We start from the raw sequence: 12,310 nt of genomic DNA on the forward strand, positions 1-12,310 counted from the left end.
CTCCGGTGCCCACGCTGGCTGTGGGGTGCAGCCAGTGCCCTCGGGTGGGGCCAGCCAAACCGTGGGGCTGCCCAGCCCCACAAGCTGCCACATGCTCACGTTCACACGCACAAACTTACCGGCATGCACAGTCACTCGAGCACAGAGCAGGGCACCCTGGGGACAGAGCAGGGCACCCTGGGGACAGACAGACCGACCCTGTGGGGACGGACAGACCCGACACCCCGGGGACAGACAGACCCGACCCCTGGGCACAGACCCCCGGGCCCAGGGCCCCCCGTGCGGGGGGGATGGCGCTGTCCAGGGTGCTGCAGCGCCCTCGCCGCCCGGGCGGGGCCCAGTGACGGGGACCCAGGCGTCCGGGTTGGGGGGTGGGGGGGGCAGGAGGGTGCAAGTGTGGGGTGTGGGGGTGTGTAACTGTGCACCGGACTGCAGGGGGGGGTCCCGGCGTGTGTGTGCGTGTGTGCGAGGCTGCAAGAGGGAGCCAGTGTGATGTGTGCATGTATGAGGCTGCAAGAGCATGTACTAGGCTGCAAGAGCGTTCCCACGTGTGTGTGTGTGAATGTGAGTGTGAGTGTTAGTGTGAGTGTGCACCAGGCTGCAAGGGGGCCCGAGGGCGTTTGTGCCAGGCCCTGGGTGCCAGCATGGGGCTGCGCGGTGCCCCTGCGTGCTGGCCCCTCCACGGGCAGCGCTCCCATGGCCCCCCCTGCACAGCTTGGCAGGGCAAGCGGGGGGGCCAGAGCGGGATCAATCTGGCCGTAATTGGGGTCTCGTGTCCCCTGTCACTGCCAGGCAGCGCTGGCTGCGGCTCATTGAGCGCCGAGGGCCCCAGGGGGCCAGGAGGGCGCATGCGGCCCACGGCCCCCCTCATTAGGCAGCTCAAGGGGCGACATGCGAGGCGGTGCTCCCCGGGGGGCTTGGGGACACGGCTGCTGTCACCTGAGTAACCAGCCCCGATCGATGCCCGCTTCCCGCATCCCGCAGGGCCTGTAATTGAGCAGGAAGGAGGAGCCGCAGGGCGAGGCGCTGTGGGGGACGATCCGGCCCAGCCGGAGGAGCGCTGGATCCGGGCTTCAGCACCGGGCGGTGGGCAGGGGGGCACGGCATGGGTGTGGGCCTCCCCCACCCTGGGGACAGGATCGGAGCCCCCCTCTCCAACCCAAGAGCATGCACACGTGTGTGTGTGTGTGTGTGTGTGTGTGTACGCACATGTGAAGGCCTGGACTCTGCCGGCCCGATGGAGCATGTGTGCCATGCAGGGGCACCCCCGGGACCCTATTTTAGCACTGATACCGCCTTTGTGGGGCTTGGGGGTCCCAGGGCAGACCCGGTACCCGGGACAGGGGAGGGACAGGGCTCCCACAGGGTGGCTGGGCTGAGCCGGGGTAGCACCATGGAGGGGTGGCTCCAGCATGGGGATTCGGGCACTTGCGGGCATCCCCCACCACGCTGGGCACAGGCCACAGCAGAGCCGGTCCCCTCTAAACACAGACCGGCAGCACATGCTCAGCCACCCGTCCCCATCGCAGCCCCCAGCCAGTTCTGCTAACGAAGCCGTTTTTAATTGCTGCCTTTGTGGAACAAAGTGTGGCTCCTTCCCTCCAAAGGCACCTCTCTCGCAGCCCAGCTATCGATCCCGAGGAAGAAAAGGCAGAGCATGCGAGGCCTCAGCCTGCCGCTCCTGCCCAAGCACTCTGCACGGGCCCTCCAGGGAGATTTGGGGGGCCAGGGAGGTTGCTGGGGGCCTGGGCCACCCCACGGCTCCCCCACAGAGCCCAGCAGTCCTGTACAAGTGTCCCCTCCAGCATGGATGAAAGCTGCAGTAAGGTGTCCCGAAGGGTGACACCACCTCAGGGCATGGCGGGTTTTGCTCTCTGCAAGGGGCACCGTGGTCGTCCTCAGAGCCCCTTGGCCAGAGTTGTCTGCCAGGCTAACAAAACCCTTGCTGTCAGCGGGTGGTTTCAACCCAAGAGCCGGGCCTGAGGTTATTGGAAGCTAGCTAGGGATTCCCCGGTGCCCAAGGCACAGCACAGCAAAGCCCAGCCACAGCCCAAGAGGGGCAGAAACCAGCCTGGGGCAGCCCTGCCACTGCTGAAGCCACCGGGACGTGTCAGGGCAGTCGTCACCTGAGCCCTGGGGCACAAGGGACACAGCGAGATGCTTTGGGAGCTCCCAAACATCTCTCTCTGTGGTTTGGGTGCAACGGATGCTACCGCCACGAAGTCAGGTCCCCTTATCCTCTTCAGGGCCCCCCGCAGTTGTCAGTGCCAGTTAAAGGCAGCAGGAGGGCTCAGGGCGGCTGTCGCATTCATTAGTGTCTCACTTTATAGTAAGTGTCACCTGCTTTGGTCGATAGGAGGAAGGTGAACCCAGGCAGCCTGAGGCCTGGGGAAAAGCCCGCGGCAGCCTCCTGCATTTCAAAGGCCCTGCTGCCATGCAGCCCCAATCGCTATATCTATTTTTTTTTAATACATTTGAGTGCCTCTTCCTGAAGGACCACGCCGGAATGAAGTGGCTATCGACCAGCCAGGCGGTGTGAAGCCTGCACACGGGAGGGCACCTCCTTCTGCAGTGCAAATCAGCATCGATCGCCCTTAACATCTCCTCTTCGGCTTTGAGATCGGCTTCGCATCTCCCGCTCAGCTCCCCGAAAGCCGATTTCCATCTCCGACCCGCGGCAACACCTCCCCCTCGGTGGCCTCCTGGCCTCGTTACCCCCTCTGAGGAGGGAGCTGGGGGTGGGCAGGCCGGGGCCTCGCGACGATGTGTCCTTCAAGAGCGAAGGTCTCCCAACTTCCCAGACGGCGCCCAGGGGGATGGGGGTCACCCCCCGCCCGGACAGCTGTGCCCCCTTCCTCCTCATCACCATCCTCGTCCTCTTCTCCCTCTGAGGTGCTTCCCTCGTCTCCAGGCCTCGCGGGCACTGATGGCCCGCTGGGGCACTCGGCAGTGCGCATCGGGGCCTGCCCCCGTTTTGGGGGCCAAACGAGCGTTATTCACATCGCCCCCCCAACCCCGGTGACTCCTAACTCCGGGTCGCGATGGGGCCGTGCTGCCGTGACAGGGCGCCGTGTCGGCGACAGGGCCGCGCGCAGGCCTCAGGCCGCGGCGGGTGGTCTCCGTGGCAACGCGGAGCGCGCGGCGGGGGGGGGGGGGGCGCAGGGCGCCGTCTCCACGGCAACGGCGGGGCCGCGCGGCGCCCGCGCGACACGGCGCCCGCGCGACACCGCTCCCTGGCGACACCGCTCCCTGGCGACACCGCCCCCTGGCAACGCGCCGCCGTGGCAACGCGGGGGCGGGGCCGGCGCGAGCCCGCCTCGCCTCCCCGCGGGCGGCTTCCGGGAAGCTTTGACTGGGGGAGGAGGAGGAAGTCCCGCCCTGCTACTTCTGGCCGTCGGCAAGATGGCGGCGGGGGCGATGGAGCTGCAGCGACTGCAACGGCGGGTGGAGGAGTTGGAGCAGCGCGTCTACGGCGGCGGTGGGGCCCGCGGGCCGCGCAAGGTGTCGGGGGGACTCCGGAGGGGGGCCACAGCGCCCGGCGGGGCCGGGCTGGGCCGGGGGGCGCCCTGCCCCCGGGGTCCCTCCGCAGCCGGGGTGGTGACGGGCGTTTGCTCCCCTCCAGGTAGCGGACGGGCTGGTGAAGGTGCAGGTGGCGCTGGCCAATATCGCGAGCAAGAGGGAGAGGATCAAAATCCTGTATAAGAAGAGTGAGTGTGGCCTGCCCGTGCTGGGGTGGCGGGTGGGGTGGGGGTCTGTAAAAAGGAGCAGGAGGAGCAACAAAATAACTTGTCTCGGAGATTTTACTGCCTTAATCAAAAATTCCCCCCCGCCCCGCTGAGCACCTTTGCTTTTGGCTTCTTATTTTCTATATTTGGTTTAGAAGTAGGAGTAACTAAGTAGGGAGTCTTTGTTCTCATGCTTCCTCCACTGAGGGGTTGGGGGTGGGGAAGGGACTGCTTAAACCTGTTATTTGCTTTATATCTGCCTGCGTCAAAACAATACACAACAGCGCCACGTGAAATGCAACCTTTCGGTGTTGTTAGAGCAGGAGCTTCCAGCATGGCTTCTTGCACGTTCAGGTGCTCAGATTTTTGACACATTTTAGAGCCCTTCTCATCTTCACATGTAGTTGGAACAAGAAGGATCATGTGCAGCTGCTGGTGGTGGCATCTGGGGAGCTGTCTCTGGACTGGGGTGTACCTGAAGTGGATGCAGGAGTGATGCTTTGCACTGCTAAGCCACCTCTTAACCAATTTTACTTCTGTGGCCACTGCTGTTGCTAGCAGTAGCAGGGAAGAACCATAAATGGACATTATTTGCAAAGTAACCTTATGTATACAGCACAGCGGAGAATTGCACTTGCAGAGATCATATTTCTTCTACTTTTTGTCTCCAAACTTATTTTTCATTGTAGTTGAAGATGTAATCAAATACCTAGATCCTCAGTACATTGATAGAATGGCTGTTCCAGATGCCATGAAGCTACAGTTCATCTTGGCAGGTATGACATGGAATGAGAGGAGACAGTTCTTTAACACTGCAAAAGTTTTCTTTTAAATAGACTGAAAGGGGGTGGGGTTTTTTGTTTTTCTTTTTGTTCTTTTTAGTTTAAAAGTTCTGCAAAGGGCACCCTTTTGGATCTGATCAGGCATGTGATTAGAACAGGGGTATCTGTCACCCTTGGTGCTTTCCTGCTCATGTTCGTGCCGCAGCTTTATCGGGTCTGAACTTTTTAGTGTTGAGTAGTTTAACCCTGAATTGAGAAAAGAATGAGGAAAAAAAACCTGGAACTAAGACAGTTTTTCACACCCCAGTCCTAATATTCACTGGACTATGACAAAAAATGTAGATCTTTGGATGCATGTTGAACACTTTCTACCCTTATCCTATTTTTCCCAAAGAATGCAGTTCAGTGGGTGGTTTTTGGAGTCTTCAGCCAGAGATTTCATGCCTTCTAGTTCTGGCTGCAAGATACTTTATTTTTGCCAAGTGGCTCTTTTGGCTGTGTTAGATGTGAGTGATTTAAGAAACTGATCTGTACCCATTACTCCAGAGTTGCCTTTCCAGTATTTGTGAAAAGCCAAAGCAGTGTCTTATGTTCACTGACATTCCTTCTCATCTCCCTTTAATCAGAGGAACAGTTTATTCCTTCCCAGGCAGCCCTTCTGGAGCAGGTGAAGAACCTCCAGCCCATCTTGGACAGCTCCTGTATCCAAGGTACCGTATGCTCTTCTGCAAGGGTTTTCTGAGCTGCAAACACTGTTTCCCAGCTAGCTGTAGCCTGTGCCACTTTTTTCTCAAGTCTCGGACAGCACCTTTGCAGAGACCAGTGGCTACGCGCTGTGTACGATCACCAGACTGACATGGAGCCGCTCTTGCCTGCTGCTTATAAGCTGTCTCATTGCCAAAACATCCCCGTTCCTGGCATAGGCAGAGCTTCCCTTTTAATTGCCTGCTATAATGTTCCAGCTACTCTGCTGTAGCTCTTAAGTAACCTTCAGGGCAGACATCATCTAACTCATGCCATCCTGAAGCAGTAAGCAGGACAAACTTGGTATTTAATATCGTGTAGCTAGGCACACTTTACAGTATAAACAGTGTGTTTCTGGCCTGTGGTGCTGGCATCCAGAGGGCAGAGTTGTGCTGTGATTTGCCCTTGGAGAAGTAACCGTCTTTATTTTGGTAACTAATCCCACATGATGTAAAAGAAACCAAACAGACTTCTCTTCTGTGCTTTCAGCTGTTCCTGACCACGCAGCCAAACTGCAGCGACTCTCTCAAATCCACATACAGCAGCAGGTAATGTGAATATTCACGGTAGCCCTGGCTAGCGAAGAGAAGAGACCTTTTGTTACTGGTTGTACTGACACTCCTGTGTTTGTGATAGTCTGAATTGCTCATTTATACCAGCTTTTCTTACCTTGTCCAGAATATTTATCCTGCTGTTCTGGAGAAACTTAGGCACCTTGTTGAGGGACTAGCCAGGATTTCTGAGAACTGAGTAATTAGTTCTGTGCAATTAGTGCTCTGCCTAGCATAAGCCTGCCCCAGAGGTTTGGGTGCAGCTCATGAACTGCCATGGGTTTAACCAGCTGGCTTTCTGCTTTCACTGGGACACTGAGGTAAAGCGCTGCACTCAGCCAGCATCCCAGTCTCCAGAAGGCTGTTGGTACTGTCACCTTGTCCCTTCTCCCTTCCCTGTCCCACGTGCGCACTCCTCGAGCTGGTGATGAACATCCTGGACAGCACCTAATGCCCCTTTCAGCAGTTCTGCTGCAAGTGTGCCAACAAGCTGGTGGCCAGGCGTGTGCCGCGTGCTTTCCTTCTGGGGCAAGCGAGGTGCAGCCTGAGGAGGGGCAAGCAGTGGTGCCAGCCCACGTGCTTGGGCACTTTGTGTGCGCTGGTGTTTCTCTGTAACCTTTCATTTCTCTTGACTGTCAAAACACTTCTGGTACAACAAGCTCTTATCTCAGTACTGGCTTTGGATGAGTTTCCACTATTAGGGACTGGGAAGACAAATGTCCTGGAGCTTATTGCTCATTCACGGAGGTTCCCTTCTTTGTAGGAGCAGTGTGAAGCTGTCACTGACACTGTCAAGATGCTCCTTGAAGACTACAACAAGATGGTATCCTTTTAGCTGGTGCCTCAGGCATGACACACTGAACCACTTGTTTGTCTCCTGTGCCTGCTTGCCCCATCACGTACTGTTGGCAGCAGACAGCCCCCAGTGCCAGGTTTAATAGCAGTGTCTTTTTTGATGCCATGATGTCTGTGTTCCTGTTGTTTCCCTGTCAGGAGCAGAGCTGTGTCACAGTGCTGCCTGAGAGCCAGAACTGCCCCCCTCTAAGAGGGAAAGTGTGGGGTGTCACCTGCAAGCCTGAGCCTGTGCTGGCTCCGCTCACAGTGCAGTTTGGCACGCAGGAGCACTGGGATGTGTCCTGGACCTGTTGGGTAGGGAGCTTTGGGCCGTTCTGGATCAAGCCCCTGGAAATGCTGTGCGGTGTCAGTGTTCAGAAGCGCTTCTTGGGTACTAATCGGCGTTTAGTGCTGTGTGCTGGCTCAGGGCTTTGGCAGTTTGAGTCACTGTGGGCTTTCCACATGATGATGCCCCAGGCTTCTTTGTCTGTCAGTCAAGGTTGCAGTGGTGCTGTCAGGCTGCCAGGGGCGTCTCAGATGGTGTTTTGACCTCAGTTTCCTTCCCTGAAGTTTCCACATCCATTTTTCCTTAAGAGCCATGTCTAGACCCTGCTTCTCTCCAAGCAGTTTGTCCAGTGGGATGAAATGCTGACGCAGCTGGAAATGGCCAAGAAAGTGAAACCCGTGGCAGAGTGACGGCGGTGCTGGGAGTGAGGGGAGCCACAGGTGGGGGCCCCGGCGGTGCCGGCCTTGGGAATCTCAGGAGAGGCTGCAGCACAGCTCGCGCCCGGGGACCTGTTGCCTCAGCGGCGTGTGTCTTTCCGTTCAGCGTGAGCGGGCTGCGAGTGATGGTGCAGGCTCTTGGGGGCACCCTTGCTTTGTGGCTGCGCTTTGTCCGCCCTGAATCAAAGCCACACTCTTGGTGTTCTCTTAATATGCCACTGTCCGCGAATCTTGCACTTCCATGGAATATCTTTTGGTTTGTAACTTATTTAAAAGTCCCTTTCTGCTGTTCCTGTGGACCGTAGTAAAGTCTTAAAACACTAACTGGGTTGTCTCTCCTCCCCTTGGTGTAGTCATGGCAAAGACTGACGGGCCAAGCTCAAAATTGCAGTTGCGTGTGGTGCTGATGCAGCCTGCAGCTGGTACGCCATGAGGAAATTTTATCCCCAGCATGAACTGGAAGCAGCCAGAGATCAGGTGAAGTCAGACGATGTCCTTGTGTGAGGTCCTGTGCATAAGTGTAGGGTGAAATAGAAAATGCCTGTGCCTGGGGTGGGTGCTGGACTCCCGGCCTTGGGCAGTAGTGTGAATGCTAATCCCCCTAGAGACTAGCCTGTCTGGTGTTTTTCCCCTGCAGTGAGCCATAGAGGGCTCTCCACAGACTGTGTAGGAGAATCTCGCTCTTCTCTGGCTGGAAGAGGCAGTTGCAGCGTGGCAGGTCTGTGTCTGAGGGCAGGTGAAACCCCTTCAGTCATACAGGCATACCTGGGTTGAGGCATTGCTGCCATCGCACCAAATCCCCTGAGCAAAACCAGAATCTCAAAGGAATCAGGACTGCCCAGGAGGCAGATCCCAGCTGGGAGCTGCTGTAGGGGCTTGGATACCGGTGCTCCCTCCTGAGCGAGGCAGTGCTGGAGTACTGCCGTGGGGCCAGCACTCTGTGGTGCCTGGTGCTCTCTAACAGGGTTAGTGAGTTCCCATCTGGGCAAACCACTCCAGAGCTGCCCACGAGGGGGGGCTCCAGGCCGGCAGCAAGCCATCATGTCCCTGAAGGGGCCTAGGAGGCCCTGCTAGCCCCGGGATCCAGCTAGGACTTAATGTTCCTCCTGTGTCATCATTCACATGCAACTGCGCTCGCATGCAAGTGCCCTGGCATGGATGCGTGTAGACGCGTGTGATGGACCCTGGTGTGACCAGCACAAGAGATGGCTGTGTGAGGGCAAGGGTTCTTCCTGAGGCCACAGCTGGGCCAGGGACCTTCCTGCAGGGCTGGGGCCATGTCCCCATGTGCAACACAGCCCCGCGGCCTTACTCCAGCTCTGCCACCCCGCACAGAGGGCAGAGCCAGCTCACATGTCACAGGTTAAGTTGAGCCAAAGGACTTGTCCTTGCTAGTGTGAAAAGCCTGGCTTGCTGCAGGAGGAGCTGACAGCCTGCTCCTACTGCTGCCAGAGCTGGCAGCTCCATCTGTGTGGGGGGCAATGCGGAGTTTGGGGTGCTGTGTCCCCAGACTAGCATCACAGAGAGCCTGAGGTTGTTCCCTCACCACGGTCAGGGCTGAGGATAAGCTCCAAAAGGAAGAGTCAGGCTCTGCCCTGGCTCCTCCTCCTCTTCGTCCTCCTGCCAGGGTAGCGCAGCTTCCCCAGGGCTCCAGAGCTCATCTCCCCTTTCCCATCCCTAACGCCCTGCCCCTCTGGCACAGGGAGGCCCCCCACAGAGCTCTCTCAATAAGAAAATCAGTTTATTAAGAAAATAGAGGTTTTTTAGACCAGATACCCCACAGACCCTGGCCCTGCCTCTCCTTGGGGGCCTGATGGCAACTGCACTCTGTGCTAGAGCTCTCCAGGGGTGGCGACAGCTTGCCTGGCTGTGAGCACATCCTCTCCTGTGCCAAGCAGAGGTTGCTGCAGCTGTGGGCTTGGCGCAGGCGGCACGGGCACACATGCCCGGTGGCACAGGCATCGCAGTGCTCCGGGGAGGCCGAGCTCTCCCCATTGGAGATGTCCTCGCTGGATGGTTTGAAGGTGCGACATGGCGAGGCTGCCTGGCTTGGGACGCCCTGCGGGATGCTGCTGCACGCCCTCGTCCCCTTGAAGCTGGTGTGGCCGCAGGTACTGCGGGACCGGGCCCCGGAGCCCTGGGGGCTGGCAGGGCGCTGCCTCCCGGGCCGGGACTGCTGCCTTGGCCCTCCGCGGCCTGTCCCGGCCCTGCGGTGTGGCCACCTCCTGTGACCACATCTCCTCTCCTTGCCAGGCACATCTCCACTGTGGCCACCGACCAATCTGGCACCTGCCTGGGGTGCCCTGTGCTTTTGGGGACCGCGGTGGGGGGCCCCACTGCCCTCGTGGGGGCCTGAGGATGCTGTGGTCCCCTCTGTGCCGGTGGACGCCTCCGGAGGGGTCGCAGCAGCCAGGCAGGAGCGGTCAGGACTCCAGGCCCTGGCCTCACTGCCGCCCTGGGGGCTTTGCCAGGCTCCAGGGGCCATTCCCCCAAAGCGCCCGCGCAGCCCTGGCTGATCGCCGCTGGACGGGCATCCTGCTGCGCTTCCATCGTGCCAGGGCTCCCTTCGTGCCTCGCTCCTCCCACGCAGCTCCCGGGGCCCCTGTGCCCCCGGCTCGTGCCCTGGGCCTGCAGGGGGTCTCCCTGGGGCTGCGCTGTCGCTGCCTGACGCCCAGGGTGCGAGGCCCCGGAGGAGCCTCAGCAGCGCGGCCCCCACGGCAGTGCTGGGACCCCGACGCTGCTGCTCTGCTGGGCTGCCCCCCGCACCCCTGGCCATGCTGTGGGTGTCTGTGCCCATCCCGGGCGCCGAGCCCAGTGCAGGGCTGCTGAGTGCCACCTGCCCCCCCAGCAGCGATGGAGGGGGGCCAGGGTGCCAGGCAGCCGTGGACCCCCTGCCCATGTCTGCTGGAGGAGGAGGATGCTGGTGTGGACTGCGGGGGGGCAGGGGCGCCCACGGCTCTGCCATTTGGGGCTGGGGAGCGCGGCACAGGGGGGGCCTGCTCTGGCCCTCAGACCCGTGGCCCTGCGGGCGCCCAGTGGGTGGGCGCAGCCCCGCAGGGCCCAACGCTGCGGCTGGTGGCTGGGCTGGGCACAGGGTCTCCACGGGCTCCTGCTGGCTCACTGGGGCCACCGTGGCCTGGGGCCCCCCAGGCCGCGGAGCTCGGCACCCGCAGCCCCGTCCGGCCCGCGCGGCCTTGTGGGCGGCCTGCGAGTCCCGGACACAGGGGGGCAGCAGGAAGGTGCCCAGCGCCCGCTGCACCACGTGCAGCTCCAGCCAGGGCACCGAGACCTGCAGCCGGGCTGGCGGCACGGGCTCCCCCGACGCAGGGTCGGAAGCCCCCAGGGGCCCCTCCGCCACCCAAATTTGGGCCCCTGGGTGCGATGAAGACTGCTCAGGGCCGGGCGTCCCCGTCCCATCCCGCCGGCTCCGAACCATCTCCCGCAGGCCGCACTCGAGTGCCCGCAGCACCTGCCTCCTGCTCCAGCGCAGTGTGGCCACGGAGGCCGGCGGCGAGCAGCCCCGGCCCTGCTGCGGGGGGCTGCGGGCCCCACGCTGGGCGCCCTGGCGGCTCCTTGCCCTCCGCTCCCGGCACAGCCCTGCCGCCGCCGCCGTGTCCCCGCTGCCCGAGCCGGTGGCCGTGGGGTCCAGGGCCGGAGTCACCGCCATGGCCCCCGGCCCTGGCCGCGACTCCCGGCGCTCGCCCGGGGCATCGCTCGGCGCCGCGGGCAGGGAGCCGGCCCCGGGGGCCGCGCGGCCGCCCCCCTCGCCGGGTGCCTCCTGCGGGGACGGCGGCGCCAGGCTGGGACGGGAGTCGAGCCGCTCGCTGCGGACGCCCCGGCTCGGCTCCGGCCCCGGCTCCGACGCGCCGACGGGCCCCGCGGTGGCCGGTCCGGGCAGCCCGGGGCCGGGGGCCGCCGTGTCCGGGCCGGGCGACCCCGGACGCTCCCGCTCGCCCCGGGGCGGCCCCGTGTCCCGCGCGGCGCCGACCCCGGCGGGGAGCTCGGGGGCCGCCGGGGGCCGCGGGCTGCCCCGGGGGAGCTCGCCCGGCCTCCACGTCCCGGCGCCGGGGCAGGAGCCCGCGGGCCGCCCGCCGCCCCGGGCCGGTGGGGGGAGCAGCGGCGGGGGGCAGGGCACCAGGCGGGCCAGGGACTCCTCGGTGGGGTTGGGGACGCCCCAGAGCCCCCGCAGCCGCTTCCGCAGCAGGTTGTCGGCGACGGCGGCGGCCTCGGCCGGCGGCGCGGGGCAGAGCCGTCGGGGGGCCGGGGGCCGCGGCGGCCCCGCGGGGGCCGGGGCGAGGCGGGGCGAGGCGGGGCGGCCCCGGCGCGGGGCGGCGCGCTGCTGCGAGCGGCACACGGGCGCGGGCAGGGCCCCCAGCCGCAGCTCCAGGCCCTTCCGAGCCAGGTGCCGCCGCAGCGCCGCAGAGGCGCCCGCAGCGGGCGTGGCGGGGGCCGCTGCCCCCGGGGCCGGGGCTGCGCCGCGCGGGCCCCGCGGCGGGGGGCAGAAGGGGCAGCGGTGCCCCGAGCCGCCGCCGGATGAGGAACCACGGGAGGGGCCGCCCGCCTGCGCCGGCTCTGCCGGGTCCCGCCGGGGGCCGGAGTCCCGCGAGGTCGCCGAGCCCGGCCCCGACGAGCCCGTGGGCGCGGGTCGCGCCGCCGGCACCGGCTTTCCTGGGCGCGGGGCCGCCGCCGGCCGCCGCCAGCTGCCGCCCTGCAGGCACAGGAGCGCCATGACGGGACCGTGCGGGACGCGACAGGACGGGACCAGACGGGACACGAGGCCACCGGATGCGATGGGACCGGTCGGGCCGAGCCCCCCCCGCCCGCCCCGGTACCTGGCGGCGCCGGGCGGCGGCGGCGAGCAGGGCGGCCGCGGCCGCCAGCAGCAGGAGGCCGATGCCGAGCGGGACCAGCCCGCGGCGCAGCGCCGGCCCCAGGGCGCCCAGCATGGCGG

The 12,310-nt window shown here is 63.1% G+C and overlaps 1 protein-coding gene across 1 annotated transcript; it reads left to right on the forward strand.

Annotated features, from left to right (window-relative positions):
- Positions 1 to 3,344: 3,344 nt before the first annotated feature.
- LOC112987808 (dynactin subunit 3) lies at positions 3,345 to 7,683 on the forward strand. Its single transcript, XM_026107859.2, has 7 exons — positions 3,345 to 3,501; positions 3,623 to 3,707; positions 4,415 to 4,501; positions 5,134 to 5,217; positions 5,741 to 5,799; positions 6,566 to 6,625; positions 7,243 to 7,683. Exons 1-7 carry the CDS (start codon positions 3,403 to 3,405, stop codon positions 7,330 to 7,332), a joined length of 564 nt encoding a protein of 187 aa, XP_025963644.1. The 5' UTR covers positions 3,345 to 3,402; the 3' UTR covers positions 7,333 to 7,683.
- The last annotated feature ends 4,627 nt before the right edge of the window (positions 7,684 to 12,310 follow it).

The sequence above is a fragment of the Dromaius novaehollandiae genome, chromosome W, assembly GCF_036370855.1.
Source record: "Dromaius novaehollandiae isolate bDroNov1 chromosome W, bDroNov1.hap1, whole genome shotgun sequence".
NCBI lineage: Eukaryota > Metazoa > Chordata > Aves > Casuariiformes > Dromaiidae > Dromaius > Dromaius novaehollandiae.

Excerpts from the sequence above, each read along its gene's own strand:
- LOC112987808 (XM_026107859.2), top strand. The coding sequence starts at position 3,403 with ATGGCGGCGGGGGCGATGGAGCTGCAGCGACTGCAACGGCGGGTGGAG. Across the intron at positions 5,800-6,565 it reads AAATCCACATACAGCAGCAG|GAGCAGTGTGAAGCTGTCAC; the intron begins GTAATGTGAATA and ends CCTTCTTTGTAG. Across the intron at positions 6,626-7,242 it reads TTGAAGACTACAACAAGATG|ACCCTGCTTCTCTCCAAGCA; the intron begins GTATCCTTTTAG and ends AGCCATGTCTAG.